The sequence below is a fragment of the Marmota flaviventris genome, chromosome 14, assembly GCF_047511675.1.
Source record: "Marmota flaviventris isolate mMarFla1 chromosome 14, mMarFla1.hap1, whole genome shotgun sequence".
NCBI classification, from domain to species: Eukaryota; Metazoa; Chordata; class Mammalia; order Rodentia; family Sciuridae; genus Marmota; species Marmota flaviventris.
In genome coordinates, this window is record NC_092511.1 from 94,915,282 (window position 1) to 94,943,029 (window position 27,748).

The 27,748-nt window shown below is 49.2% G+C and overlaps 1 protein-coding gene across 1 annotated transcript in view; it reads right to left on the reverse strand.

The window, feature by feature from the left end:
* Sh3rf3 (SH3 domain containing ring finger 3) overlaps positions 1-27,748 on the reverse strand; it is a 335,414-nt gene that overhangs the window by 91,043 nt on the left and 216,623 nt on the right. The window contains exons 3-4 of the mRNA XM_027948923.3: positions 22,542-22,637; positions 1,775-2,140 (exon numbers count right to left, since the gene is read on the reverse strand). Of these exons, the coding sequence (XP_027804724.2) occupies positions 1,775-2,140; positions 22,542-22,637 (462 nt within the window). The remainder of the gene's footprint in view (positions 1-1,774; positions 2,141-22,541; positions 22,638-27,748) is intronic.

The window sequence follows — 27,748 nt, forward strand, 5'->3', positions numbered from 1 at the left end:
ATGAGGCAGAACATCATGGCAGAAGGGGAAGGAAGAGGGGTGCTGCTCTGCTCACAGTGGCCAGGAAGGAAAGAGAAAGGGGAAGGGGTCTCAGAGAAGATGAACCCTTCCAGAGGACACCCCCAGTGACCCACCACCTCCAACCATGCCCCACCTGCCTACAGCTACAACCCATTAAGTCCATTCAAGATAAGATGGAGTGGTTAGGTTGCAGTCTCACAACCCAATCATTTCACCTCCAATCAGCCTTGCATTAATCCAGAAGCTTTTGAGGGACACCTCATATCCAAACCGTAATAGCACCAACAAACCCTAAGGATTATTTCCTGGGGAACACCGAGTCCAAGGTGTAGATGCTGGGAGTTTCCCAGCAGTGGGAAGCTGTGAGGGCTAAGAAGCAGGCAAGCAGCGGCCAGTGAACCTCCAGACACAACGGCACATTCCAGACCCCGGCCCCAACCTTGAGTGAGAACCAGCATTTTTGTGTGTATGCTAGGGAAATTGTACCCCCCTCTACGTAGTTGTGTGTGTGTGTGCAGCATGAGTGCATTTGTGTGTTTGTGCAAGTATGTGTATATGCATATCTTGTCGCCAGTGGATATGTGGAGCTGTGCTGTACACAGGTGTGTGTATACATGGTGTTTGTATGAGTGTCTGTGTGTGTGCCGTGTGTGTAAGTGGCACATTCAGATTAATGTGGCACATCTGAACCAAACTGAAATTCTGCAGAAGCTCAAGTATTTGATTTTTTTAAAAAGACAATTCTCTGTGTAAAGTTAACGGAGTTAACTGTAATCTTGAAAAAGATGGTCCTTCCCTAGCCAGTTGCTTACTGGTGTTTTCTCTAGTTTGGGACATAAATTGACAACTTGTTCCGAGACATGTCCAGGGCAATCAGGGGGGGCACTGATGGAAACATGGAGAGAGGCTTGCAGACGGACCTCAAGGTGAGAAGATGCAGACCAGGGAGAAATGGGCACTCCCACGTCCAACCTGTACAAAGGTACACGGTCATGGAGAAGGCTGGATTTGGAGGGAGGAGACCACACCCCAGTGGGCACATCTGCCTGTTCCCCGGTCTCTCATGTGAAAGGGTGACAGTTCAGCAGTGTGGCTGCAGAGCCGTCCCTGCCAGGGCTGGGAGAGCCCCCCCCTTCCTGTACTTGATCTGTGCATTCATAAGGGAGAAACTTGCCCAATTTCTGCTCGCCACTGTGACCAGTTTTTCCAGACCTACAGATAACCACTTCCTTTCTATTCTTTAAACATCTTGCTTTGGTTACTTAAATCTACAAAGAAACTGTGGAAAACACAATCAATGTCACGTCCAAAGATAAAAGGCATCTGTAGAAATAACACTCATGAAAGTACTCAACAGCACAGTTGATTCTGGTTCTGAGCTCTGGCCCTTTCTCTGCGAAAGGGACATCAGCCAGCCCTACAGAGATGCTCAGAACATCCCAGGACTAAGCCACGGCTTTCCCCAGGACAGAGCCATTCACACTGAATGCCAGTGAGATGGGAGGAACTTTCTCCTGAGTGGCCGCTACTCCAACACGGTGTCCTTAAAACACACAGAGGGTACCAGGCACACATTTATAAGATTCTTGGAGGTGACTCGTGGCAGGCAGTGGAGAGGGAGCCCCAGTTACCCCCAAGGGCAGTTCCAGGGTTGCTTCCTTCATGCTAGTTCAGAAATGAGCTGCTTGGCACAAAGGTGAGGATGGAGACCCCGAGAACCTACGTGGGCTGGCCCTGGGCTATGGGACATTACCTGGGTGGGTGCAGCGCATGACAGATGAGCGAGCTCCCCGATCCTGGCTGCAGCGCGGGGGTCGCTGGAGCTGATCAGAACCGGAGCGCTGATTTCCATGGAATGCCTGTGGCTAGCAGCCTGCGAGGACTTGTGCGTCACACTGAGTGCGGTGAAGGAGTGGCGTTTCTTGGCATTCTTCTTGCCGTCCACACGCCGCTGAAAGGCACTAACCGCCCCTGAGCTGCTTAGAGTGGGGCCTGGGGCCATGCTGGCCCCTGCGCCAGGATCAGAGAGCAAGGGAGAGTCACAGCCGGATGCGGTGGCGGCAGCGGCAGTGGGGCACGGCTTGTCCATCTCAATGAGCTGCTTGGCTGAGTCGTTGAGCTGAGTAAGAGGAGAGAGCAGAACGGGCTTTAGTAAACAGCTGTCACATGCCACGGCAGGCTTTTGTGTGCTCTCCCGGTCGCGTTCCCTGACAAACCAAGGATGTGTTCACAAGGGTCAAATCTTTCTCACAGCATCTTTTGGCCCGAGTGGTGCAGGAAAAGCAGAAAGAGGCAGGAGTGACATCTGTGGGTTATTTATTTATTGAGTGGGGCTGGGGGCCAAACCCAGAGGCTGTGCAAGAAAGGCAAGTATTCTATCTCTGAGCTACACCCCTGTGCCCACATTGGTAGGTTTACTAAAAAGGTTTCTAGAGCAGCCCAAAGGCCCAGGGAGCCAAGATAGAGGGCAGGTGGCTCCTCAGACATGGGGTGGGGGAGTTTCACAGGGGCCAGGCACCTCCGTGATCCCAACCTTTTCAATTGACATTTCCAGGACACTACATGCAGCAATGCAGAGAGAGAAGGAGCGGAGGTCAGAGAAGAAAGGCAGGCCCACCTCACTGAGACCCCGCAGGCCCTGCATTCACAATGACCATGGGTTCCTGCCTGCCCTACACCTCTGGAGAACTCAAGTGTGTGTGGTCACACACACTTTCTAATGGTGCGACTAATGGTGGCTCAAAGCCTGCTCTGCTTAGGGTGAGCCATGGAAGCCCTTTCCAGTGATGACCTCCAATTGACACGACTGTCACGAACCAGACACTGACCTGAATTGTAACCCAAGAGGATTCAGAGATCTATTTCCCTGGATGGATTCGGCAAGGATTCAGGATACCACTCCTTCCCGTGGCCCCCCACCCAACCTACCATATAGCAGAGTGGATTCACAGTGGAGCTTGCCTTTGACGAAAGTCTTATTTTGAGTGGGACATATCTGGAAATGTAGGATGACAGTTGGAGACTATGAGTAGCCTATAATTACTGGGAATGAATACTCCAGGTGGGCTAGGCCAGGCCTCTCTTTCTGGGCTGTGCCACCTGGGTGGCACCTGAGTGGGTTGCCTCACACACCCACTGTGGCCCTGTCAGTCACTAGCTGACCCAGCTGTGTGGGCATCGGGTGCAGCCTTGGGTTAGGTGATGGGTCAGCTCACTGTTATGGTCTGGATATGAGGTGTCCTCCCAAAGCTCTTTTGTCAATGCAGGCGTGTTCAGAGGTGAAGTGATTCGATGGTGAGAGCTGTGACCTAATCGGTTCATCCTCGCCTGAGCGGACTGACCAAATGGTCACTGTAGGCAGGTGGGAAGTAGCTGGATAAAGCAGGTCCCTGGGGGTGTACCCTAGTCAGATAATTTGGGTCACAGCGGTGAAGAAGCTGACACACTCACCATCTAGGATCAATACTGTCCCCTGACTCCTCCACCTGGAGGGTGCTTTTCACTTAAGATGCCTGACAGGGCCCCGATCTTCTTAGTCTGTATTTGGCTCAGTCTAAGTTCCTATCTAACAGGGGATTTACTGTGATTTAAAAAAAAAAAAAAAAAAGACAGAGAACTATGCATTGCGAGTACAAGGTGTCCAGGAGGAGAAAGTGATGCTAAGATCTATTTGGGATTATCGCCACAAGGCGGGTTAAGCAAATGCCACAGTGCTAGGTAAATGATTGTGAGATTCCATTCTTTCTCCAGCACCTTTTCAGAAGCAGTCGAAGAGGCTAAGTAAATGCCAGCTGGCCCTTGGGGTGACCGACCTCCAGGAACACAGAGTTAAATATCAGGGAGCTCTGGACCCCTCTCTGCTTTCTTCTCAGATATTCTGGGCTCCAGCAGGGCCGGCAGAGCTCGTCTTTCAGGGTAACATTTGGGGCTCGGGACCCACATATTTCCCGGGCACCGTGACTGTGGGCACTACCACAGATGCTCTGCAGAGAGCAAGAAGGTGGGGTGGTTCCTGTCCAGTGGCTTTTCAGACATTGCCAGAAGGCTGCTGAGGGCAGCTGGAGGCCTTTGTGGGGGAAACAGGGCCCAGCAGAGTCTGGAATTCAGAGGCGAGAGAGGGGCAAGGAGTCCAGGAAAGTCACAAAGTGGGGAAAGATCAAACAGGAAGTGGAGGCCAGTATGGACCCAGTTGCGGACCCCCAGGTCACCAGCAGGAGCCATGCCACTCCTCTGGCCTGCTGGGCAGGTGGAGCTGTGGCATCTTGTATATGTGGTACCCTCTTCTTTGCGAAGTCCTCTAATGGGGCGAGAGGCCAGGTGCATCCCCCCGCCAGGGTCTCACTCCCCCTGGGGGCAGAGTCTGATGTCAGACTTGGCCTAGGAAAAATCCCCTCAGTCTGGTAACAGAGTGAAAGGAAGCTCCAGGTCTCTCTTGGCAGGAGCTACTCCCTGGCAGCGCCTAGAGAAGGGCTAGTTCTCCCCACAGGGCCTGGCTCACTGGCGCTCTCCCTGGCGGGCGGGCAGGCAATCACCTGTGCAGCCTGGCTGGCTCTTCCTGCTGCCACCAGACCAGCTCAGGCTCTGGGTGCCCCCATTTCCATTACAAATACCTGTCTCTCAGAGGGAGAGGGTGTCTCTCACTCCAGGCTCCCCCCCCCCCAAAAAAAGTGTGATCTCAATCCAGGATTATTTTGTTTGAAACGTTTCCTTCAACGAGGCTCAGCTGTTTTGCTCTACTTTATGGCATTATTCGTTTGCTTCCTCGGAAGTGCTACTCAAAGAACAACTAGGCACCAGTTCGCTCTCACAGCCCTTTCGGGGGCTCCCTGAGTACCTGGATCTGGAGTTCCAGCTGCTGTTCCCCAGGGCCCAGAGGAACAAGAGAGGCAGGAAGCATGATGCCTTCCATCCATGGGCATCAGGACATGTCTCACACCACCTCCACGTGTCTCCCTGGAATGTCACTATGTGGAAATAGTGACAATGTCAGGGGCTGGGCTAACAGAATCACCTTCCTCCCCAGAGAAGCACAGCTAGTGCTTAGTTTGCCCGTGGCTCTGTGGAAACTGGTATTAGAAAGTTCGCTTTCTCATGGATCTACCATAACTTGTTGATGGATCTGAGTGATTTCCAGTCTTGGGTAATTAAAAATAAAGCTACTGTCAATAATAATAATAAAAAAAATTCTGTTTTCAAAACCAGGAAATCCAGGCACCAGCAGGTTGGTGCACACATCCAGGAATCCTGGGTCACCATACGAATGATGGTATGAATTTCCAGGTTTCTGTTGTCAGCGGTGGCCATGGCAACCAATGGTACCGCTTGGCAGTGCCATATGTCACCTCACAAATAACCACGCTGCACCCCCTGAATGACGGAGAGCTGGGGGGGGGCAGCCTGCCTTTTCCCTCTTACCCTTAAAACTCCAGGCCCATGGTGGGTGCCAGAAGTGAAAGCAAATAACCCTTCCCTAAAGCTAGGTGGGTTCAAGAACCCAGAGGGGAAATAACACCTTCTGCCTCCAAGCAGTGAGCTCTCCACGCCTCCTAAGTGCTGGCGCCCTTGAGATCCCTGCAACAGGCTTGTGGCCTGCCATGAAGGCCCCTCAGGAAGGAGAGAGGCACTGTGGGTGTATCCTGTTTACTCAACTTGCCGCTGTGACAAGAGGCTTCTTGTTGGAGCCCAGCTGCTTCCTGGGTCTTCTTCCTTCCTGCCACAGGTCCTTGTTCCAACAGTCCAGAATGGACTGAGTCTGGGGTTCTCATTGTGCATCATGACACAGGACACTAATGGACCATGTGCCCGGGGCTGGCTGGACTGAGACACACACAGTGGACCCCTCAGATTCTGTGGACCCTACAGAATCTGAGACTGCTGATGTCACTCTGTGACTAGGTCCCAGGGCTAAAACTCATGGTCCGGGGCAGCTGGCCTTGTCTTCCTGACACATTTCCATTATCACATTGCAAAGATGGGCTGCACCTGGTGATCCTGGGGCATCTCCCCTCAGATGGCGCTCCTGGGCCTGCAGGTGCAGGGTACCCCCGTCCACTAGCAGCTGCCCACAGCAGCAGCTCCTGCACGGGCTCTGTTAGGAGCTGCCATGGTTTTCACTTTGTCACATTCCGAGTTGGCAGAGAACCACACTACCAACAGGCCGCACCCTCCGGGAAGCCCAAAGGCCGTTCTTTTGCCTTAGCATGGCAACTCCAGTCCTGCCGCACCAGGCAGCGGGTGTACGGCCCAGTGGCCCAAGAGTCCTGAGAGAGGGGGAGCATGTCAGAGGAGGCTTCCCCTCACCTCCCTTCACAGCCAGAATGTTCTGTGCGTGGCTACTCACGGCTGGCTCTGAGGGGCAGGTGTGGGAGGTAGATGATGTCTCCCGAGATTCCACGGGACAGGCTCCTCCGGGAACAACAGGGCTCTGCTGCTCAACCTGCCTGTGGACGTGTTTGTCCAGTGGGCACCTCCAGCCCACACAGGCTTGCTCACGCTCAGCTGTAGCCCACACAATCCCCAAAACTCACTGTTGTTGTTTTTCTTCTAATGGAAACAGGAGACGTTTTCAACTTCCACATGAGGCAGCGAAACGGTATCAATGACCTGTTAAGTCTTGATGAGTTCATTCACTTCTCATGAGAACTCTCACTAGCACCAGGACAGGAGGTACCCACCACAGAGTCTCCCTCTATGGGTGCCCTCTGTAGGGCCCAGCCCAACCTCATTATCCTGGGAACACGGGGTCAAATGTAGGTGGGGAGGTTAGCTCAAATAGATGGGTACAAGGTAGCCCATAGGGCAGGATGGTCAGGCCAGGTTTGGAGGACCCTGTCTGTCAACTGCTATGGTGTGAATGTGCATAATTGTTTGTGTGTTGGACATTAATCCCAAATTCACATGTTGGTGGTATCTGGAGGTGAGGGAAGTAATTTGGATTAGATGAGGTCATGAGGATAGGGTTCCCATGATGGCATTTGAGGCTTTATAAGAAGAGGAAAAGAGGCGCAAGCTGGCACACTTGCTCTGTCTCTGCCACGTTATGATGCAGCATGAAGCCCTTTGCCAAATACTAAGCAGATGCCAGCACATATTCTTGGAAGCAAGAGCCAAATAAACTTCTGTCCTTTATAAATTATCCAGCCTCAAATACTTTGTTATAGCAACTGAAAATAGACAGACACGGCTGTGAGCTCTGTGACTGCATGGCTGTCTCGTGGCTTAACAACCGTTATTCCATGACTTTGTCTCGCCACCTTGATCAGTTTAGATGTAGTATTCTTCCACAACTACTCTTCCTTTTTAACTACAGACCCATGTAGAGCCAAAGAGTCTCTTCTATCCATTGTTAAAAGAGTTCCATGGAATTACTACGTTCTGCGTATATCTGAATGCAGGGGAGAGGCTAAATAAATAGTTCTCACTCTTCAGGTCTATGGTGAGCCCAAGGCTAGCCTGGCACTTTAACATTTGGTCCATGACAGTATCAGAATACTGTTACCCAGAAACCTCTGGGTCTAATGAGAGGACTTTAAACGGAATGGATAGAGAAATAATTAATTGGAGGGCAGGGGGAAGGAATGAGATCGGGCAGCCAGACATCAAATAGCAGAACATGAAAGGATGGTGGGTTGGAAGGTGCTCGGTAGCTAATAGCTAACAAGCAAGATGTCTACACCCAGGCCCTGTGTTCTAACTCAGGGCACAGGAAGTACAACCTCAGCACATCTGCTATGAGGAGGGGTAGGGCTTGTGACCCTGATCTCAGGGAGGAAATGTGTCCTGAGACCCACATCTTCATGGAATTCCAGGAAGCCAAGATGCATGGCGGAGAACAGGTGCTCATGGTTTAACATAGCCACAGGGGACTCTTCTGGGCTCATTATTCAGACAATCAATAGGGTCAGCTCCAGGTCCTTGCTTGGGCTCCACATGCTGGATTCAACCCCACATGTTTGATTCAATTATTTTAGGTGTGGACTAAAAATAATTGAAAAACATTGTGTCTGCACTGAACATGTACAGATTTATTTTTCTTGTCATTTCCCCCTTAATAATACAGTATAACAACAATTTACAGAGCACTTACATTGTGTTGGTTATTAGAAGTAATCTACAGGTGATTTAAAGTATACAGGGGGATATGCATAGGTTATATGCAAATAGTACATTATATACAAGGGACTTGAATATCTGCAGATTTTGGTGACCATGAGGGTCCTCGAACTGATCTCCCTCAAATAGTGAGGAATGACTGTATTCACAAAAAATTGCCTTCCCGGACCTTTGTAGATGGGCCAGTTATTCCCAAGTCACCACTGAGACCCTAATCCAGTGTCCTGGTGATGTTGGTCCATGAGGCCATGGATGCTGAGGGACGACTGTGCTAGGCATTTATTTATCACATCCCAACTCAGTTGAAGATGCTGGAATGCTCTAGGGGAAAAAAATATCTGCTCTACACAGTTCCTGTTCCAGTGTGCCTCAAAGTGCCAGGGATCTTTGTGAGGATGCTGATTCCGGCTCAGTAGATCTGGGATAATGCCCAACTTCCTGCATTTCTACAGGTTCCCAGGAGCTGCTGCTCCTCCTTGGCAGACCACGATCCAGTAGCAAGCTTCCAGAAGGCCGCCTACAGCCAGGACAGCAGCATGGCGGGCCTCCTGCTTGGCCTCCGCCTCTACCTGCTGCTCCCTCCCACCCGGTGGCTGCATAGAGTTCAGGTCATCCTGCTGATAAGTGGCCCATTATTCCTCAGAGCTGCACAAACTTAGGAGCAGATGAAGAATGGCCTTTACCTGCCTGAGGCTGTCATCAGAAGAAGTCTCAGGAGGTGCTCACTGCCTCATCCAGATAGGCATGCAGGGGCAACTGAGCTCTGAGCGGAGGTGAGTTTTGTTTGTTTGTTTGTTTGGCACTGGGGATTGAACCCAGGGGCACTCAACTACTGAGCCATATCTCCAACCCTTCTGAGTTGCTTAGGGCCTCACTAAATTGCTGAGGCTGGCTTTGGACTCGCGATCCTCCCGCCTCAGCCTCCTGAGCTGCTGGGATTGCAGGCGTGTGCCATGGTACCTGGAAAACACTTTGTTCTTAACCAGACAGCACCACCAGCAAGGCGGGGGGGAAGATTCCCTCCTGATGCTGGCTTCCCTAGAGCCTTTGAAGGAAAGGCTACCAAAATTAGGGGCTCTTGGCCATTGACTGAGCTGGTCAGAAGCAGGTGACCTGGTGGCAAGCCCTGGCCAAGTACATCTGAGATCCACCTTCATCACATGGCTGCTCACCTGACCCTTATCAGCCACCTGAGGCAACAGCAACATGGTTGGTTTACAGATGAGGAAACTGAGGCTCAGAGAGGTTGAGTGACTTATTCTGGACAAGTGGCCTGATGACCCTTGCTTACTCCGTTTCTGCTGCATCTCATGGGATTCTCTTGGGATGCATATAACCTCTGCAAAGGGATGCCTTTCCAATCTTGCTCCATTTTTAGGTTTAAAAAAAATAATAATGCATTCATGGAGGCATACGTATGCCCTTAGCAACTAGAAGAGTTTGGATTCATTTTAGAAATTCAAATGTGGGTATCCTAAATATCAACCTTTTGTTGTTGTTGTTAAGCCTGAAATGAAAATTAGGTCAGCCAAGTCTCACACCAGAGGACACCAGCTATGGTTACAGGGTGGAGGGCATTTCTTCTCCCTTTTATTTATTTCCTTACAGGACTGATGACAATGCCAAATTTTTCTTTACCGTGAATGCTGAACTCGGGAATACAGATTGAGCATCTCTGGACATGAAGTCTGGTTATGGAGCATCTAAAGATGTCAGATTTTCAGATAATGAATATCCAACCAGCAAAACTTATGTAAGTATTCCAAAATCTGAAAAATGTGGAAATCTAAAACATTTCTAGACCCATGTACTTTGGATAAAGGATCCTCAGAGGGTGCTACAGCTCTGAAGTGGCTCTCTTTCATTCATTCAAGTAACACTTCTGTGCACCTGCCACGGAAGTGGCTTCCACCCTGGAGGAAAGCTCCACCCTTGGAACTATGAATTTTAAAAAGGGTGATGCATACCAGAACAGCGCAGGGGTGTGACAGAGACCCACCTGAAGGCAACCAACCACATCCAAGTACAGTCGACATCCTGACTGCTGGCCTGGCCCTGCAAGACCCCCACACCCCACCATCAGGCGGAGGCTATGTGCCCCATCCCAGTACGGCTGTATTTGCACAGGTCAGGCGGTGGCCATTCTCCAAAGGGGCCAGTGAACCAAGGCAGTTGTTCATATAACCGAGACTGATCCAGCGATGAAGCCGAAGGTGGGTCTGCACTGCACTGCACAGGTAATTGCATAAAAAAGGCCTAGAACAGGCAAAGGTTTTGGAAGAGATGATGCCTGAGAATTACAGGAGGGAGAAAGAACAGCTTTCCTTTCAGTCTTCTCTTATCATAGACTGAAGAGGTCCCCATCCCTGTCAGGCATAGGGCAATAGCAGGAAAGGTAGATTGTGCTGTTTTAGAAATACAAGGCCTGCCTTGCCAACCTCTGGGTGCTGGACACTCTCAGGGGAGCAGACCGAGCCAAGCCACATGAGGAACGTCTTTGCCCAATCTGCCCACCTGCCTCTGGGTGTCACTCAGATCACAGTGACACCCACACAGCACACTGCCCTGCTGCTGTCCTGATGGTAAATTCCTGGGAATTGGTGGGCATCCTCTGCAATACCCTATGACATGGCAGGTGGGTGAGTCTGCAAGCCCTGGGCCATGCTGAGAGCCCTGCTCCCACCCTGTGACAGAGAGCCCAGAAAACTACCATCACATGCAGGACCACCTCCTCATCCTCAACACCAAAGCCCCCTGAAGAGTCCTTCAGCTGCCCGGCAACAAACATCGACACATCCTTACTGAGCCCCAGCCCTCCCTGGGGCCTCAGTTCAAGGTTAAGTCCCCTTCCTCCCTCATGTCCAGGGAGAATTGAGGTCCACCTTCTTTGAGTTCAGCCTCCGGATACTGAGAGATGTTTCCTTCCTATCCATCAATCTTACTCTCAACTCAATAGCAAGGACCATGCGAAGGAAGACTCCAGGGGAGTCTTGATACAAATTAAAGCAAGAAAACTTCCCTCATTTGCGAAGAGTGTGTATAAGTCCTAAAAAGGCCCAGGAGCAGCAAAAGGGCCTGATTTGTGCCTCATCAGAGGGACCTGTTATTGGCAGTTTCCAGACTAGTGTAACACCCTGGGATAATCTTGCCTGAAGGTAAATTTAAAAGGAGACAAAAATGGAGGTCTCTCAGCAAAGAGAGGTACACACGAAGGGCCTTTCCTCCAAGAACACTGAGGAAAGTCTCTCTGCTGGGCACTGGGGAGACCCCAGACTGTGCCAGTCTGATAAAGACAGTCTAAAGAGAAATGAGGAAAGAGATGATGTGTAAGAGATGACGCTGCCACAGAATTCAGGCAGAGACAGGTGGCAGCGCCACCCGACACGTTCCCGGGGCCAGGCCAGTAAAGCAATTTTGAGCATGTGCCTCCAACCTATATTTTCTAGTACACCAAATGTTATTTACACCATAGACATGCAATGTATATATTTTGGTTATGCTTATTTGGCACACTAAATACACACACACACACACACACACACACACACACACTAGACACACACGATGAGGTTTGAATATGAGCTGGCCCCCAGAAGCTCCTGTGTTAATGCAAGAATATGAATTTGGTCACGGCAAAACAAATATATGTACCACAAAAAAAAATATATATATATATGCATGTGTGTATATGTGTATGTAAAATATGGTCCCTAGTAGACTGCATATTTATAGTACGAAATATATATTTACATTATAAACACAGAAATAGTAGAAACTAAAACTGACAAGTTAAAAAGTTTTAAATAATAAATCCAAATAGATGTTCTCCTGCTTTCTGTCCTTGCCCATCTCCATAAACCCCCACTTTGGGGATTCTGGCTTAGAACAGTGGTTTTCAAGCTGTGAATTTATTGGGTCCTGACCAGCATTTTAAAGATCTGAAATGGAATAAAAGAGAAAACGTCAGAATTAGCACCCCATGTGGCAAGGATAAGAGTAGTTTCACGAAACGTTTGTTTAGCCTCACATGCACACGTGTGCGCGCCTCGGTCGGGGTGTAAAGTGCACTTCTCATGATGAGTCACATTCTCAACGACTGAAGGCCGTGTCACGGGATCAGGGAGAAGAGAGACGTCTCCCCCACTCTACGTAAACAGCCTCCACTGCTCTGCACAGGGAGAGAATCCCTGGCACATCCAGGAGCAGGGCCCTGGCCCGCAGTGCGCGCCTCTTGGCAGAGGGCTCAGGGGTCCTTGCTGAGGACCACGAGGGGGCGCTCACAGTGTGGTTCACACACAGACGCCGCGCACCTGCTGAGGGATGGACATTTGTGCTTCTGCAGCCCGGTGACCCTCCACGTGCCAGAAATCTACTCCCAAGGTCTGTGAGGGGAGCTGACCACAGTCCTGTGTGGCCATGAGACGGAGGGGCAGCGACTGCTTAGCCATGGTTTAGAGAACAGCTGCCAGATTATCACTGCACTGTTCTGCTACTGCAGCCTTGACCCCTTCACCACCACTTAAATTTAAACCATCTTCTATTATTTTAAAGGCCGGCAGATGACAAGCGCCCCACCCCCAGCTTCTCTCTTCCTCTCTGATGTCCTGGGGAAACCTCTGTCAACAAAGTAAGCAAGATCTCAGAGCTGACCATTAGTTAAGAGAACCAGAGCCTGCTTTATCCTTTCTCAAACATCTCATTTTATGGATGGTTCAAGAGCTTAGTACCAGGCACATAGCAGGTGCTCAGTAAATACCTATTTAATACACGAATGCAGTGAACATTTGCATGTGTGCAGTAACATCTGTTTTATTGAGTATATTCTAAAGACAGTGCTCAGCACTCCTCACCCCTTTCGCAGAGCTGTAAATAACCCCCCCACACACTTTGCAAATATGGGGCCATCAGCCAGGAGCAGGTAGGAAGCCTGCCTGGAGAGGATGGGGTGGAGACTGGTGGGTCTGAGTGCATGACCTTCATTGCCTCCACCCACCGAGCACCTGCTGTCAGTTCAGTTGTGTTCCAGGGAAGAGGCGGCAGGTGAAGTTATCCACAGAGGAGCTTTCCTTGGGGATGCATCCCATGGTCATATAATTCATTAACACAAAAGGAAGGGTGCTGTATTTGAGAAAGTGAAATAGGGAAGAAGGCATCTCCCTTCACAGAGAGGGCCCAAGAGTCACAGGAGTGTTTCAAGGCATTGGAGAGGCACAGGCAGGAACTGGAGGACGTGGTACACGATGGTGTGAGTGTGAATGTGTGTGTGCATGTGATGTGTGTGCATGTGTGTGTGTGCATGTGATGTGTGTGCATGTGTGTGTGTGCATGTGTGTGTGTGCATGTGATGTGTGCATGTGATGTGTGTGCATGTGTGTGTGTGCATGTGATGTGTGTGCATGTGATGTGTGTGCATGTGTGTGTGCATGTGATGTGTGTGCATGTGTGTGTGCGTGTGATATGTGTATGTGTGTGTGTGTGCATGTGTGTGTGTGCATGTGATGTGTGTGCATGTGATGTATGTGCATGTGTGTACATGTGATGTGTGTGCATGTGTGTGTGTGCATGTGATGTGTGTGCATGTGATGTGTGTGCATGTGATGTAAGTGCATGTGTGTGCATGTGATGTGTGTGCATGTGTGTGTGCGTGTGATATGTGTATGTGTGTGCGTGTGATGTGTGCACACGGATGAACATGAAGCCTCTGCTGACTTTTCAAAAGAGCGCTAATAAGCTCCTTGGAGTTGGATAAGGAAGATCTAGGGGTCCACAGGGAGTCCCGGATCAGTGTGGCAGCAGTGGGATGAGATGGGAAGTCCCCCGTGTTCAGGTGACTGGCCAGCAGGGAGGAGAGACCCCCCACCCCCAAACCATCCGAGGTCGATGATTCAGGAGGATAAGTCGTTCTGATTATCAAGCACACACTGTATGAGCAGCTCTGCTTGGCACCATAGGTACATCAGTGGGGGAAAAAATCAGACAAATCACCTGATCTCAAGGAGACTCAGAAACTACATAAGAAGCAAATAAACATTTCATTGTATAGAGTACATTGAATAATGAGAAGCATATGAAGGAAAAAAGAATAAGGGGAGCATGTGTCAGGGTGGTGCAGGCTGCAGGTTAAATAGGGAGGTGAAGGAGGGAGCCAGCTCCACCACAGTCTGAGAAAGAGAGACAAAGAAGCAGACACTGCATGTACAAAGGCCCTGTGGTAGAAGTGTGGCTGGAGCATTGAAGGAAGAACAAGGATGCCAGGGCAGCTGAAGCAGACTTGTGTGCATAAATGAGGTCAGTGTGGCTGGTCAGATGGAGACAGGCTTTGGGGCCTCTAGGACGTCTTAGTTTCCCTCTGAGTGAGGTGGGGGGCAGGGGAGGGTTCACAGTTAGTAGCAGGACATGCCAAGATCCCCAACTACTGTGCTCAGAAAAGATTGTAGGGGTGAGGCATTCTAAAGCCACTGAAATAATGTCATTGGGAAATGCTCACGATTTAATGAGAAAAGAAAGATGGAAATATTGATACAGCACAACCCAAATGTCCCCCAATATATGTAAATTTATACATAGAAAAGAATGAAGGGAATTGGGCAGAAGGCTCTGGCATGGGCAGCCCGCGGCCAGATGTGGTCCAAATGAAGTGGGTGGGGCAGGTTGGGGAGTGCATCAGCCGTAGGAGTGAGGAGGTGAGAGACAGCTGCAGACCTGCACGCCTGTGCCCTCCCCACCAGCTATCTGATGGTGGGGTGAAGCTCTGCTGGCCACAGAATTTTTGTGCTGCTCTCAACAGACAGGAAGGGAGAAGAAGCACGGGCAGCCAGCCAGCGTTCGCCACTCCTGCTCTGCGGGGGCCTGCCCTCCTCTGCCGTTCTTCTGCAGTGTTTTAAAGCAAATCGCAGAAACCATAAGATCCCACCTGTAAGGGTTCAATGTGTCCCTCGAACAGGTGGCCGCATCCACGTCACCAGTCCACCTGGAGCGCTTGGAGAAGAAGCTGAGAGCCCCTTGGGGACACTTCCTCTTCCAAGCCATCAGCTCTGATACAGGCAAAGGGGTTGGCAAAAAGCCTCAGCCCTCTCTGGGGTGGGAGCATCCCAGGGTCTAGGCTCGCAGGGAGAGCTAGCAAGTTCTTAGACTTTCAGGTCTGATCACCATTATTCTCTGAGATTTATCCAGCATGACGCTCACACTTCATTTCCATCTCTCAGAGGTCCATCTCATTCCTCAGTTGGACCCAAGAACAGGGCGTGATAAATAGCTATGCCTACGACGGCCACCATGTCCCAATGCATTTCCCCCAACACTGCATGCTCAAGAGCGGGTGAACTTATGGACTGGGCTGCACGTTTAGCCACGAGGAATATCAGTGAGCAGAATTTTGACTATATAAGGGTCTCTTTGTTAATACAAAAAAGGTTTACAGACATATGAATGTGACCTCCTGGGCGTATTTTTCTGTCCCTGATCTCAACCTGCCTCTGCTTAGAGTGCAGTCAAGTCACTGGCTCCTGACACATGGGTAGGGTGACACTGCACTTGAATATCTGGTTCCACTGTGGGGAAGGGGCTGCACCCAAGCTCGGGTCCCACCCAATTCCTGGGATGCCGGTGTGAGAGCACCATGGGGACCACTCACCGGCCTCCCTACACTGAAGTGCAGAGCTCAGGTTCTGCCCCACACGCCCCTTTCCTGGAAGTTCAGATAGGCTCCCCTGACCCATCCTTGTGGAAACCCATCCTCCAAGTGGTCAGTTTCCTTCACACTGAATGAACTGTTAAATTGAATGCAAATAGTTTCTTTTAAAAGGATTGAAATTCTCCCTTTCTGATTCATAGTGTACTCTCAAAAGCCACAGTCTAGCACTGATGTGCAATTTTGTAACAAAACTTGGGGGTTTCTTACTCAAGAGAGCACTCCTGCTCACAGGGAGCAAGAGGAGACGTTGGGTTACGGGAATGATCATTTCTAACACAGCGTTTTCTCACTCTGCTGGTTATTGTCTGGAACTTCACCTGTCTCTGATTCCATCCTTACAAGACCCCTATCAGTAGGTGAAGCTATTACCCCATGTTATGGTTTGGATGTGAGGTGAACCCCCAAAGCTCATGTGTTAGATATGAAAGGTTTAGAAGAAAAATAATTGGATTACGAAAGGCTTAACCCAATCAGGGAATTAATTCCCTGATGGGATTAACCAAGTGGTGGCTGAAGGCGGGTGGGGTGTGACAGGAGGAGGTGGGTCAGCGGGGGTGTGGCTTTGGGGTATATATTTTGTTTCTGGCGAGTGGAGACTTTCTCTCCTGCCTGATCATCATGTGAGACACTTCCCTCTGCTACACTCCTCTGCCATGATGTCCTGCCTCACCTCGAGCCCTGAGAAATGGAGCCAGCTGTCTAGGGACTGAGACCTCTGGAACTGTGAGCCCTCAAATAAACTCTTCCTCCTCCACAACTGTCCTGGTCAGGTCTTTTAGTCACAGCAGTGAAAAAGCTGACTCACATACCCCATCTCACGGATGAGAAAACTGAGGGATGGGGATATTAAATGACGTACCCAGAGCCTGGTGAGTGACCGCTGGATTGGAGCCTGCGGAGTCCTCTGCTCCATGCTAAGACAGGGAGGGGCCTGGCCCATCAAAGGGACAGAGGAAAGCCAGCACACAGGGGCCATGAGGAGGGCTCGGATGTGCTGGGTCAAGCCCATGGTGGAGGACTGTGGCGGCGAGTCTGCTTATTCTAAGAGCCACGGACCCCACTGGAGACTTCCAGCAGGAGTGAGGTGGTCCGAGTTAACTTTGTAGAGATGGTTCTGTGGATGTAGGAAAATGGACCATGGGGAGGTGAGATGGGCAGAGGCCAGCTGGGAGCTGGGGCTGGGCTGCCCTGAGACCATGTGCTCACACTGCAGGGCTCCAGAAGACCCTGTGGGCTCCCTGTGACTGTGCCCAAAACCTTTAAATCTACGAAGTTCCCACTACATTCATTTACACTATCAAAGCTCACGTCGGCACAGGTGGGGGTGGGATCAGAGACGATGAAGACAGGTTTGGGAGATGGAGGCATTGAAAGGAAGGGGCCTCCAAAATGCAGAGTAAGCACTGAAGTCTTCAGAGTGATCTGGGAGACCCATAAAATCTGCCTCTTACTGTCTGATACCACCAGCATCTCTCCCTATCCCCCAGTCCACTCAGTCACCCTGGCCTCTGCTGTGCCTCAGAGGGTCATCGTTGCCTGCAACCTGCCCTCCACACTCCCTGCCTTGCCCAAAGGCCCTACCTCAACAGGCTCTGAGCACTGTCACTAAAACTGTGGCACCCGCCTCCCCAGCATCCCCTGCCCTTTTCCAGCTTTGATACCCTCCAAATTGTCTAAGCCTCATTGTTTGTCTCCTCCCAGTAGGATGCAGGCTGCTAGATGGTTCTCTCACATTTTTTTTTCCCCATGACTGCATCCCTGAGGCCCGGCACCTAGCAGGTGCTTAGGAAATGAATGAATGAGTGAACAAATGAATGAACGACGGCTCCCCGGTGGCCCGAAAGGGACAGGGTGGAGGGTATCCCACAGCAGTGGAAACTTGCTCTTTCAGTTGAGGACTAAGCCACCCACAGAAATGTGAGGCCCAAAGAGCAAGCAGACCTCCCAGCTGCTGGCGGTGGCTCTGGCGATGGGTGTATTCCTGTGTTTTGCAGTTGAAATCAGGATGAAGGCTCTCCTTGAGACTCCAGGCACTGTCAGGAGGGGCCAGCCCCAAGTGTCAGTGTTGGTGACAACTAGGAAGCCTCTAAACTCATCCAAACACTCCCCAGAGAGCCAGGCAGCTCTGCTGGGCACCGAGGGGAATGTTAAGAGCAAGAGTTAAGAAGGAAAAATTGCTGAAAACAAGACGTCTGGGAAAATGCAGTGATCAACCAAACCTTGGCCTTGGCTTCCCCACAGAAAGAGAGCTCTGATAGCTTCAAATAGAGCTCTAAATTGCTCTCACTTTGAGGGATTTGAAAGACAAAAAGCAAAAGTGGCTTTTAGCTCCTGGAGTGGGCTGAGCAGGAACAAAATGGAGGCAGAATCAGCTGCCTTTTCTCATTTTGCAGTAACTGGTTGAATGAGGAGGCCACACAGTCTCCCGAGATGCCCACGCATGGAGACGCACGCACGTTAGCTGGATGGTCAATGTGCCCCACCACCCGCAGCTCGCTGGCTCTCCTTTCTAAACAGGAAGTGTTAACACAACTTAAACACAAGGAGAAGTGTAAAGACAGGGGAGGCATCTTCCCAATCGGCCTGGAGAGTCGAGGATGAATGGAGACCATGACTCTAAACTGCAGGTCGGTTCCTCACACAGGCTGGTTCTGCCATGAAACAAGGAGGCCTGGAGATGCCCCAGAGCCCCCCAGTGACTCCGGATGGAGGTGTGAGGTTCCAGTTGCAAGATCACACACACCATTCCCTTTGCACTAAGCATCCCCGAGCTCAGCCGAGAAGTGTCCTGCCGTCACCTTACAGGCACAGAGTTCAACCTCTCCGCGGCTAAATCTGGTCTCACCCCCACTTCTGAAAAACTCTGCTACTGACCAGGCCTGGCTGAGGGGTGCTCGCCTCAGAAGCGGGCCTCTGCTGGGTGGGTGGCTCCCACCTCCCCAGTCTCACCCATGGGGCTGCGTGGAATCTGACAAGTTTCCTCCCCAACTTCTTTGTTTTCAAATTTTTTAATGACCTAATTTTTAAGTGTTACTTCCCTGGGACCGCATCTTATTGTGTTGCTCAGGCCGGCCTTGGACCCCTGGGCTCAAGCAATCCTCTTGCCTCAGCTTCTGGAGCAGCTGGAACTATAGGCACCTTGCCTACAAATCTCCTCCCGGTGCAGATTTGCTACAATATGAATGGACCTGGAGGACGTGAGCCCGAGTGAAATAAGCCAGACTCAAAAGCAAAACAGTCAATGACCCCACTTATGTACAGACTTTAAAAAAGAAAGTCAAATGTACAGAGAATAAAATAGTGGTTACCAGGAAAAGGAGGGAGGGGACAGGCCGATGTCGGTCAAAGGACAAGCAGGAGCAGATGCAGGATGAACAAGTCAGAAGAGCTAGGTCCAGGGTGAGGACGACAGGTGCTAACAGTGAATAGTGGATCACATTCCAGGTTTTTTGTTACAGGCAGAGCTACATGAGTGCCTGCTTTTTGCCACAGGGGAAAATGAGTAATTATGTGGGATGATGGATATGCTAATTTGCTCTGCCATAGTAACCATTTCCCTGTGTATATATGTATCTTATAACACGTTGTATACCTTAAATATACACAATGGCATTTGCTTTTTAAAAGCGCGGATGACGCTTCCTTGGGCTCATCTCCAGGTTAAGACCAGTTCCCCGAGGCGGTCGTGTTCTGAACACCCTGGAATGCAGCCAGCAAGGTCCTGGAGAATGCAGTTCCAGTGTGAGCCCACAGAGAGGCGGCGGTTGCAGACCCTGAAGGTCAGCTGGTAAGGGCTCCTAGCTCAACTGGGAAGTGTTTCCTCCCCAGGATTCCTGACAAAAAGAATATTCAGATAGATTCTGGCTGGAAGCATTATCAGCTGTGGGTCCTGGATGGGGCTGGCTCATGGGGGCTGCTCACCAGGAGAGCAGGAGCACTTTCCCCCAAAGATGCTCTCAGATTAGATGCAGATGGAGAACGTCTGAAGACATGACAGGGCCTGGCATTCCAGGGAAGGTCCCAAGAGGACACCCCATGTAGCAGCATGAGGGTCAGGACCCAGGATGAGACAGGTGGTTAGGTGTGCCAGGGGACTCTGTTTCAAAGTCGTATAGCCAAGGAACATGGCAGTAAGAGGAAAGGGAATGTTTAACATAGAAGTTAGAAGGATGAGGACTGAGGAAAGGCCACTGGGCTTGGGGTCAGGAGGTAGCAATGGCAATGTGAGGGGGACCCCACAAGCACTGCTCAGGGGTGCTGTATGGGCCAGGGCTCTCTACTGCCTCAGACTCTCAGGGCTAGGATCAGAGCTTTCAGGTGACTTTGATGCTCACTGAAATTTGCAAGTCACTGCTCTGGACATTTCAGATAGAAAAGGCCCAAATGAAAAGACCAGACAGGGGCTGGGGATGTGGCTCAAGCGGTACCGTGCTCGCCTGACATGCGTACGGCCCGGGTTCGATCCTCAGCACCACATACAAGCAAAGATGTTGTGTCCGCCAAAAACTGAAAAATAAATATTGAAATTGTCTCTCTCTCTCCCCCCCAAAAAAAAAGATTAAAAAAAAAAAAGACAGGAAATCTTGTGTTTACAGCATCATCTTCCCTCCAGAAGGAAGCTAAGTCAAGGTACTGTGCACGCAGTCATGGCAGAGGGTGAGGCAGGCAGGAGCAGGCGGCTCAGGAGGCCTGTGGGGCGCAGGTCTCAGACTCTGTGACCCCTGAACGGCAAGATGCACAGACCATGGATGAGACAGGGACACACTGAGGTTAACAAGGAGACAGTGGAGAGAGTTTGAGTCAGGTGAAAACATCCTGTCACGCCCTACTTGGTTTATGTCATTGAGTCATCGCTGTCTCTGTGAGTAACACAGCATGGTAAGGAAGAAAACCAGCTAGAGCCTACCCACAGGCAGACACTCGACAGGCACACGGCTATTTCCCACAGGCCTCCTGCAAGCTCCACTGCCCCAGGGCCAAGGTGAATGCGGCTCTCACAGCCTTCCTCTCTTCCAGATCCAGAACAAGGCCCTGTCTTCTGCGAGCATGGGATTGCCAACTGCTGACAGACCGCGTGGAGGCTGACACTGCTCCTGAATCACTGGGTCTCGCAACTGCTGCTTACCACAGGGGTGGTCCCCACCTTGCATCCCAGTCATTCTTCTCCTGACTAAAGCGATCAGCAAACCAACAGAAACCAGGAACACTGGGTTACTCTTGGGCAAATCTCTCTCTGGCCTGGACTGAGCATGTTGTCATGAATTAGTATCTGCTTATAGAGCCCTGAGTTCTCTGGAGGAACTGGCGTTGTGTCTGCCCAGCCTGGCTAAGGTGGGTGGGGTAAAAGCCAACCTCATGAACTGTAGCAGGAAGCTCCATTTGCCCCTTGGTCCCACCAATGTTTAGGGTGGGGCACAGAACCTACCCACCCTGTGGCTGTGGTCAGGGCCACTCATTGTCCCCAAGGAAGTTCCCATGGAGGCTAGTAGGTAAAGACAAAGGGTTTCACAGGAGGGTCTCAGAATGTCCTGGGTCGCTTATCCAGGTAAATGTGGGATAAACTTGTTTCCGAAAATCTAGGGAAGAGGGGAAGAAGGGGGGAGATGAAACTGGAAAAATAGTTGAGGACCACCCTACAGAGGGCCCAGAATGCCACAGTGACAGGACTTTACTCTGTAGACAAGGAGACAATGGCAAACATTGTTAACGAACGTGTACTGGCGTCCACACACCAGCTGGTGGGGGTGGCATCACGAGCTCCTCTTGGACTCTCAAGGCCTGTGTGCCAAGTGGGCAGGTGGAAACTTCTCGCCGAGTGAAGTGCAGGTCACTGGTGGGAGAACGTGTTGGGCAGCAGAAGAAGAGCTAAGCCTAGAACCAGACTGCCTATGCTCCACCCCAGCCTTGCCAGGTATCAGCTGAGGGGCCTGGCAGCCCTCTGTCTGCTCATCTGTAAAATGGGGGCACTCATTGTTTTCAGATGCCCGTATTGTTGGGAAGATTAAAGTAAGAACGACTGACAAGTATTTGGCACTCGGACTACACTAGCTGAAATAATTCTTATAGGACCACCTTAGTGACAACAGGATGTAAGCATGTGGCTGGTCACGAATGTCCATGCATCGCCTTGCCCTGACGAATGACGGACACACCCGCTATGGCAAACACTCCTCCACACAAACACCCCATGGCAGACTGGCATTTCAGATGGTCCCCGCTCAGCAACTCTCCTACCACGACCGAACCCGAGTGTTTCCTGGCTTCAGAAAACAGATAAGAAATTGAGAGGTCACCTTTGCTGAGTGACTGGGGTGCATGAATGACCCAACAGCCCCAGAGGATGTTTCAGGTGGCTGGCAACGTTTGCTGACAGTGTCTAAGGAAATGCTACCTCGGTGTAGACTCCTCTCCCCTCGGGTTAGGAGACAAGTGCAGCAGGACTTGGGAGTCTCCAGAACATGGGTGTCAGGAGCAAGCATCAGACAGAAGGGCGAAGGCTGCATGTTCTGTCCTCCTGGACCCAGGGTGAGAAGGTTGTTGTGGCCAGGCCTGGGATGGACCAAGTCAATCCTTAGCGCACTCGTGGGGCGATCTGCATGGAAGACCCCTGTGGCAACTCTGTCACCTCAGCGCTGGTGAGTGAGTTCCCCCTGGGAAAGGGGTTCTAGGGTCAAACCACACGGCAACTCGGGAGGCGAGGGACTGGTGAGCTTACCTCCACGTACAACAGGGGGAAGATCCCAATCTTGTCTCCCAGCATGCCTTCGGCCCAGTTATCGTCCACTCTTCGGATCACGGTCAAAACTTCATCCTGAGGTTTCCGGAGCCCACCAAGTAGACACACACGCCAAAAAGGGAAAGAAGAGACTGGTCAGTCCAGCTGAGGCCCAGGAAAGATCCTACGAAGGGGGCATCGCCCATGCGGACCTTGGTATGTGAAAAAGCAGAGGTGCACAGCTTTCCACAGTTTTCCTCTGCTTCTCTCTGTCTCTCTGAGGCTATTGACCCTAGCTGCAGAGATCCCTCAGTGGGAAAGCCGAGCATTTTACAGTCTAGTTAGCACTTTAAAACACGGGCTTCTATTATTTATTTAATGAAATGAAAATATTTTGAATAAAAATAAATTCAGCTAAGTAGAAAATGTTTCAAGTTTCTGGCTTCATCAAAGAACAAAAAAGAAAAATAACCCGATCCAACTACATTTATTTAGAGTCGTGAGTACATAAAGCTTTGAATAACCCTCTTAAATTCTTTGGCGTGTCAGACAAGACCAAGTATAAACGAACAAAGTGGAAACAGACGGAAGGAGACGGGGAGAGGCCGGGAGGAGGAGGAAGGAAGAGGAGCTTTCAAGGGAGCCAAGCCTGGGAGACAGACTGTCGGTGAGGAAGGAAATACCCAGGTATTGTCAGAGGTGCCAGGGGCCCCAGAGACAAAGGGCAAGGACGTAGGGTGACAGAAAGACAGGCCTGAGAGGAGATGGGGATTGACAAGGGAAAGTCATGGGAGGAGCCCTGGAGAGACAAACACAGCCACAGCTAGTGCCAGGAGGGCAGAGACCACTGCAGGGATGCCCTGGGCAGGACTGGCGGTGCCCCCCGCCCCCGCCCCTGACCAAGTCACTCTCCTGGAACTGTCTTTCCTTTAGCAAGCAGCACACAATGGGGAACCCTGCACCCCAGGGCTGTCTGACTAAACTCCCATTGAAACTATTCTCCCATTGAAACCTCCCTGACCCCTGTCAGCAGCTGGTAGGAGCCCAGCTGGCACTCTGATAGGAGGGACGGCCCAAGGCAGCCTAGGGGAATAACCCCCATTAGATCTGAAGGGGCCATCTGCCTTCTCCAAGAGCCTCCGTACTGTCCCTTGAAGAATTAAATGGGCCTCGTGTTCGGCAGACTTCCTGTGGTTATCGGGGAAGCTGCTGCACTCGGGGAGATGAGGAGCTGCACAATTTGGGGTGTTCGTCAAAGGTGAGAGGGAACCACCTGAAGAGAGCAGGTCACACCCTACAGAGAACTCAGAGGGAACAGCCAGGTTCAGTGCTCTGCACTGAGAACATAGCTACTGCACTACCATCCATGGAGAAAGTAGAGCACATGAGACTATGTACAGCACATAATACTTGATGACAATAAATGACTGCTCCTGGTTTATGTATTTACTAGGTTATACATTTTAACCATTATTTAAGAGTGTATTCTTGCTTACTGAAAAGAAAGTTTACTGTAAACAGGACGCGGTGTTACACCAGCAGTTGCCTCCTGCGTCTTGTGTTTACAGCATCTCTTGATTGCATTGATTTCTCTTGTGCTTGATTTAACTCAGGTTGTCATCATGGCCCTCAGAACAACAGGCTAGGCTTCAAATGTGTACCATGCCTCCTAGGTATGGAGTAAGCTTCGCCACCCAGGTTTGTGTAAGTACCCTCTGTGATGTTCACACAATGATGAAATTGCCTACTGGTGCATGTATTTATTGCTCAGGAGCGTTCCTGTCATTAAGTGACACGTGGTTGTACCCCTTTTTACGATTTATATCATACGCCAGAAATATGCAACAGGCATTCAAGGGAACCAAGTCCCTTCATGTGGGTGAGGTAGTCAGTTCTTAACTCCAAGATGGTGTTTTACAGAGCTTTCTTCCAGCAGATGCTCAGCCCTGGGAGCGTGCCAACTAGAGCCAAGTGTGGAAGACTGATGGGAGGGACATGCACACAGAGGAAAAAGACACCAGATTAATTCTGGTTAAGAAAATAATCAAAGATCCATACCACTATCTAATGCTATTTGAGAAATTAGAGCCAAAGAAATAAAAGAAGATAAAGTAAGAAGTATAAATATTAAAAAGATCTAGAAAAAGAGTAGCAACTAAAAATCAGAATAAGAATTTGAGAAAGGCTGCCAATTTTAGAATAAACTCATAAACATCTTTGGCTTTCCCATATACCAGCAGTAATCGGTTAGAAAATGGCTGACCATTAAAAACACGGTTCTGTGAATATGCCAAAATTAATTCCATAAGGATTAAAGGCATGTTTTTAAAAACTTGAATACCTAAGAAGAAAATATGAATAGATGTTTAATCTTGAGCTGGGGAAGGTATCTTGAAGTAGGATAACAAAGATTTGGCTGAAGAAAAACCAAATCCTCTATGTTAAAAATAATGAATGCAAAACAAAAAAATCAAATAAACTAGAAAAATATTTGCAGAATATAGGCAAGATAAAGGCTTCCTATCCTAGCTATCAAGAGACTTTAAATGACAGTGGGGGAAAAGACAAATACTTAAAAGGAAAAATAAGCCAAGGGCAAAAATTCAGGAACTCACAAAAGAAGAAAAGCAAATTGGCATTAAACACATTTTTAAATGTTAGACCTGACTGAAAATCAAAGAAATATAATTTTAACTGAGAAGATTCTCTTTTTTCTCCTTTGTTCTTTTTGCCTGTCAAATTAGCATGGATGAATATGAAAGTGACTCACCATGGCGGCCAGTAGGCAGGGAACAGGCACGCTCCCATTTTGGTGGGGATATAAATTTAGGGCAGGCAATCTGTCAGTTCCCATCAATCATCAAAGCCTTGAAAGCTTGTAATACCCCCTGACCTGAACATGCCATGTTTTTTTCCTAAGAAAATACAGTGTCTTGGAAGACTTAGCTCTGAGGATGTTCACTTTGGTATTTGTCAAACTAGAGAAAAGCTGAAGTCAAACGCACAGCAAACATAAGCATGTGGCTTTCAAAAATATGTAAATGGTAGCACACCCTCCACACTATTCTGTGTCTTGCTTTTTCCACTTTTTGGTCAAAGAATTGTTCAATGATTGTGCATACAGATCATCTTCACTCTTTTAATAGCTACACAGTAACATTCTGATAAAACATATCATAATTTACTAAGTGGACTTGGTAGTTATTTTTATTTTTTTTTAATGTAGTTTTTAGTTATAATTGAACACAATATCTTTATTTTATTTTTATGGGGTGCTGAGGATCAAATTCAGTGCCTTACACATGCTAGGCGAGTGCTCTATTTCTGAGCCACAACCCTAGCCCCAGTAGTTATTTTTAAATGAAAAAGTAAGATTCAAAACCCATTTGTATAACATCCATTAAATGAACATATCATAAAATATCATCCAATTTTTAGGAAAAAAAAATAAAAAATACATACACTTAGAAACAGTGGGACAATGTATATGCAAAAAATTGCATAGCAGATAACTTTAGGAGAAGGAAAGGGTAGGTTGGCTTCAATTAATGTGCCCTTTTATATTTTCCAAATGTTCTACAATAAATATGAACCTGTTTCATAATAGAATTGTCTCAGAAACCAGAAAAAAAAATACAGGAGGTAAACAAGAGGCCTAAGATTTTCTTATACCTCTGGATATGTTCACTTCACTTTGAAATCTTTAAGAAAATAGAAAAATCAAAAATCAAAAGTTCATTTTATTTTTATTTTCCACTTAAATTTTGGTCAAAGAATTGTTCAATGATTGTGCATATAGATCAGGAGGGTGGGGCAGGAGAATTGATCGCAAGCTCGAGGCCAGCCTAGGCAACTTAGTTAGCAAGGCCCTAACTAGAAATAAAATTTAAAAAGGGCTGGAGATGTAGCTCATGGTAGAGCACTTGCCTAACATCCTGGGTCTGATCCCCAATACTGCTAAATAAATAAATAGAAGTGTTTGTTTTGCTTTTGTGAAGAAAAAACTGATTTGCACACAATGCAACAGGAACAGATAACATGTAAAGTGTCAGGACCTTAGCTTTCCACTACAATCACTGGCAGGGGCAAGTGATACAAACAAAAACGTCCAATTTGTCAGATAATCATAAATTCCTGCACTTAAGCTAAAAATTAAATTATAATAAATGTTCTTTGATAAGAAATAAAACAGCAACTAGGGCTTTGGGGCCTATGGTTCAATACAACCTCTGCACTGATTATCATTATGATCTGGTTGTCAAAGTTGTGTCAGCACACACACACTATCCAATCAAAAAAAGTTAATAGTGTGACTTCCAGTTTCTAACCTAGCACCTAAGAAGTGGCTCCATCTTGACAACATATAGAAAAGCTGAACAAATTGAAAAACCAACTGTGCTTCTCAGATCTGCAAGAGAACTGGGGTCACAGGAAACCTCTGCCCCCCAAAACTGCATCATCAAGAGGTGAATATAGAGAATCACAACCCCCTGGAGCAGAAACCCGGGAATGGCCACTTCTCCAGACACCAGGGCCAGGCAGGGAAACCTGACTGTGAGGCGTCAGCATGCACAAGTCTGAAGGAAAAATCTTCCAGGGGACCCAGTCACAGCAGCCTGCACCTTTGTGACTTGTACCTCCAGGAGATCCACTAGATCCTTATGGTAAATGTTGAAGAAAAATACCCTGTTGGAAGCAGGACAGGAAAGAGAGCCATTTTGAAAGGTGCCAGTGCTTGGTATTCTTCCTTACAAGGTCTGTCCTGGGGAAACTAGTTAACCAGACACAATCCTGTGGGGGTTTATCAGAGTATAACCTGTTGGGGTGAAGGTAGCCCCTTCCAAATATCTTGGCCCAACTAATGGGCCACGTCACAGGGACTAAGAAGGAAGGTGGAGTTCGTAGCCCAGAATCACAGGCTCATAAAGACTGAGACCCAACCACAGGCCTATAGAACTCTCAGCACACCTGCACTCCACACACCTGACCACGATACCACTGAAGGCTATTCACACAGTTATTCCTTCTCTGAAGTACAACATGTCTGGCTATCAAGACAAAATGGCAAGACATATTAAAAGGCAGAAAACATGGTTTGAAAATGAAAAGCACCAGACTCAGATTCAGATATGGCAACTGATGTGGGGATTAGCAGACTGGGAATTTAAAACAATTGCAATTAAGATGCTATGGGCTCTTGTGGGTAA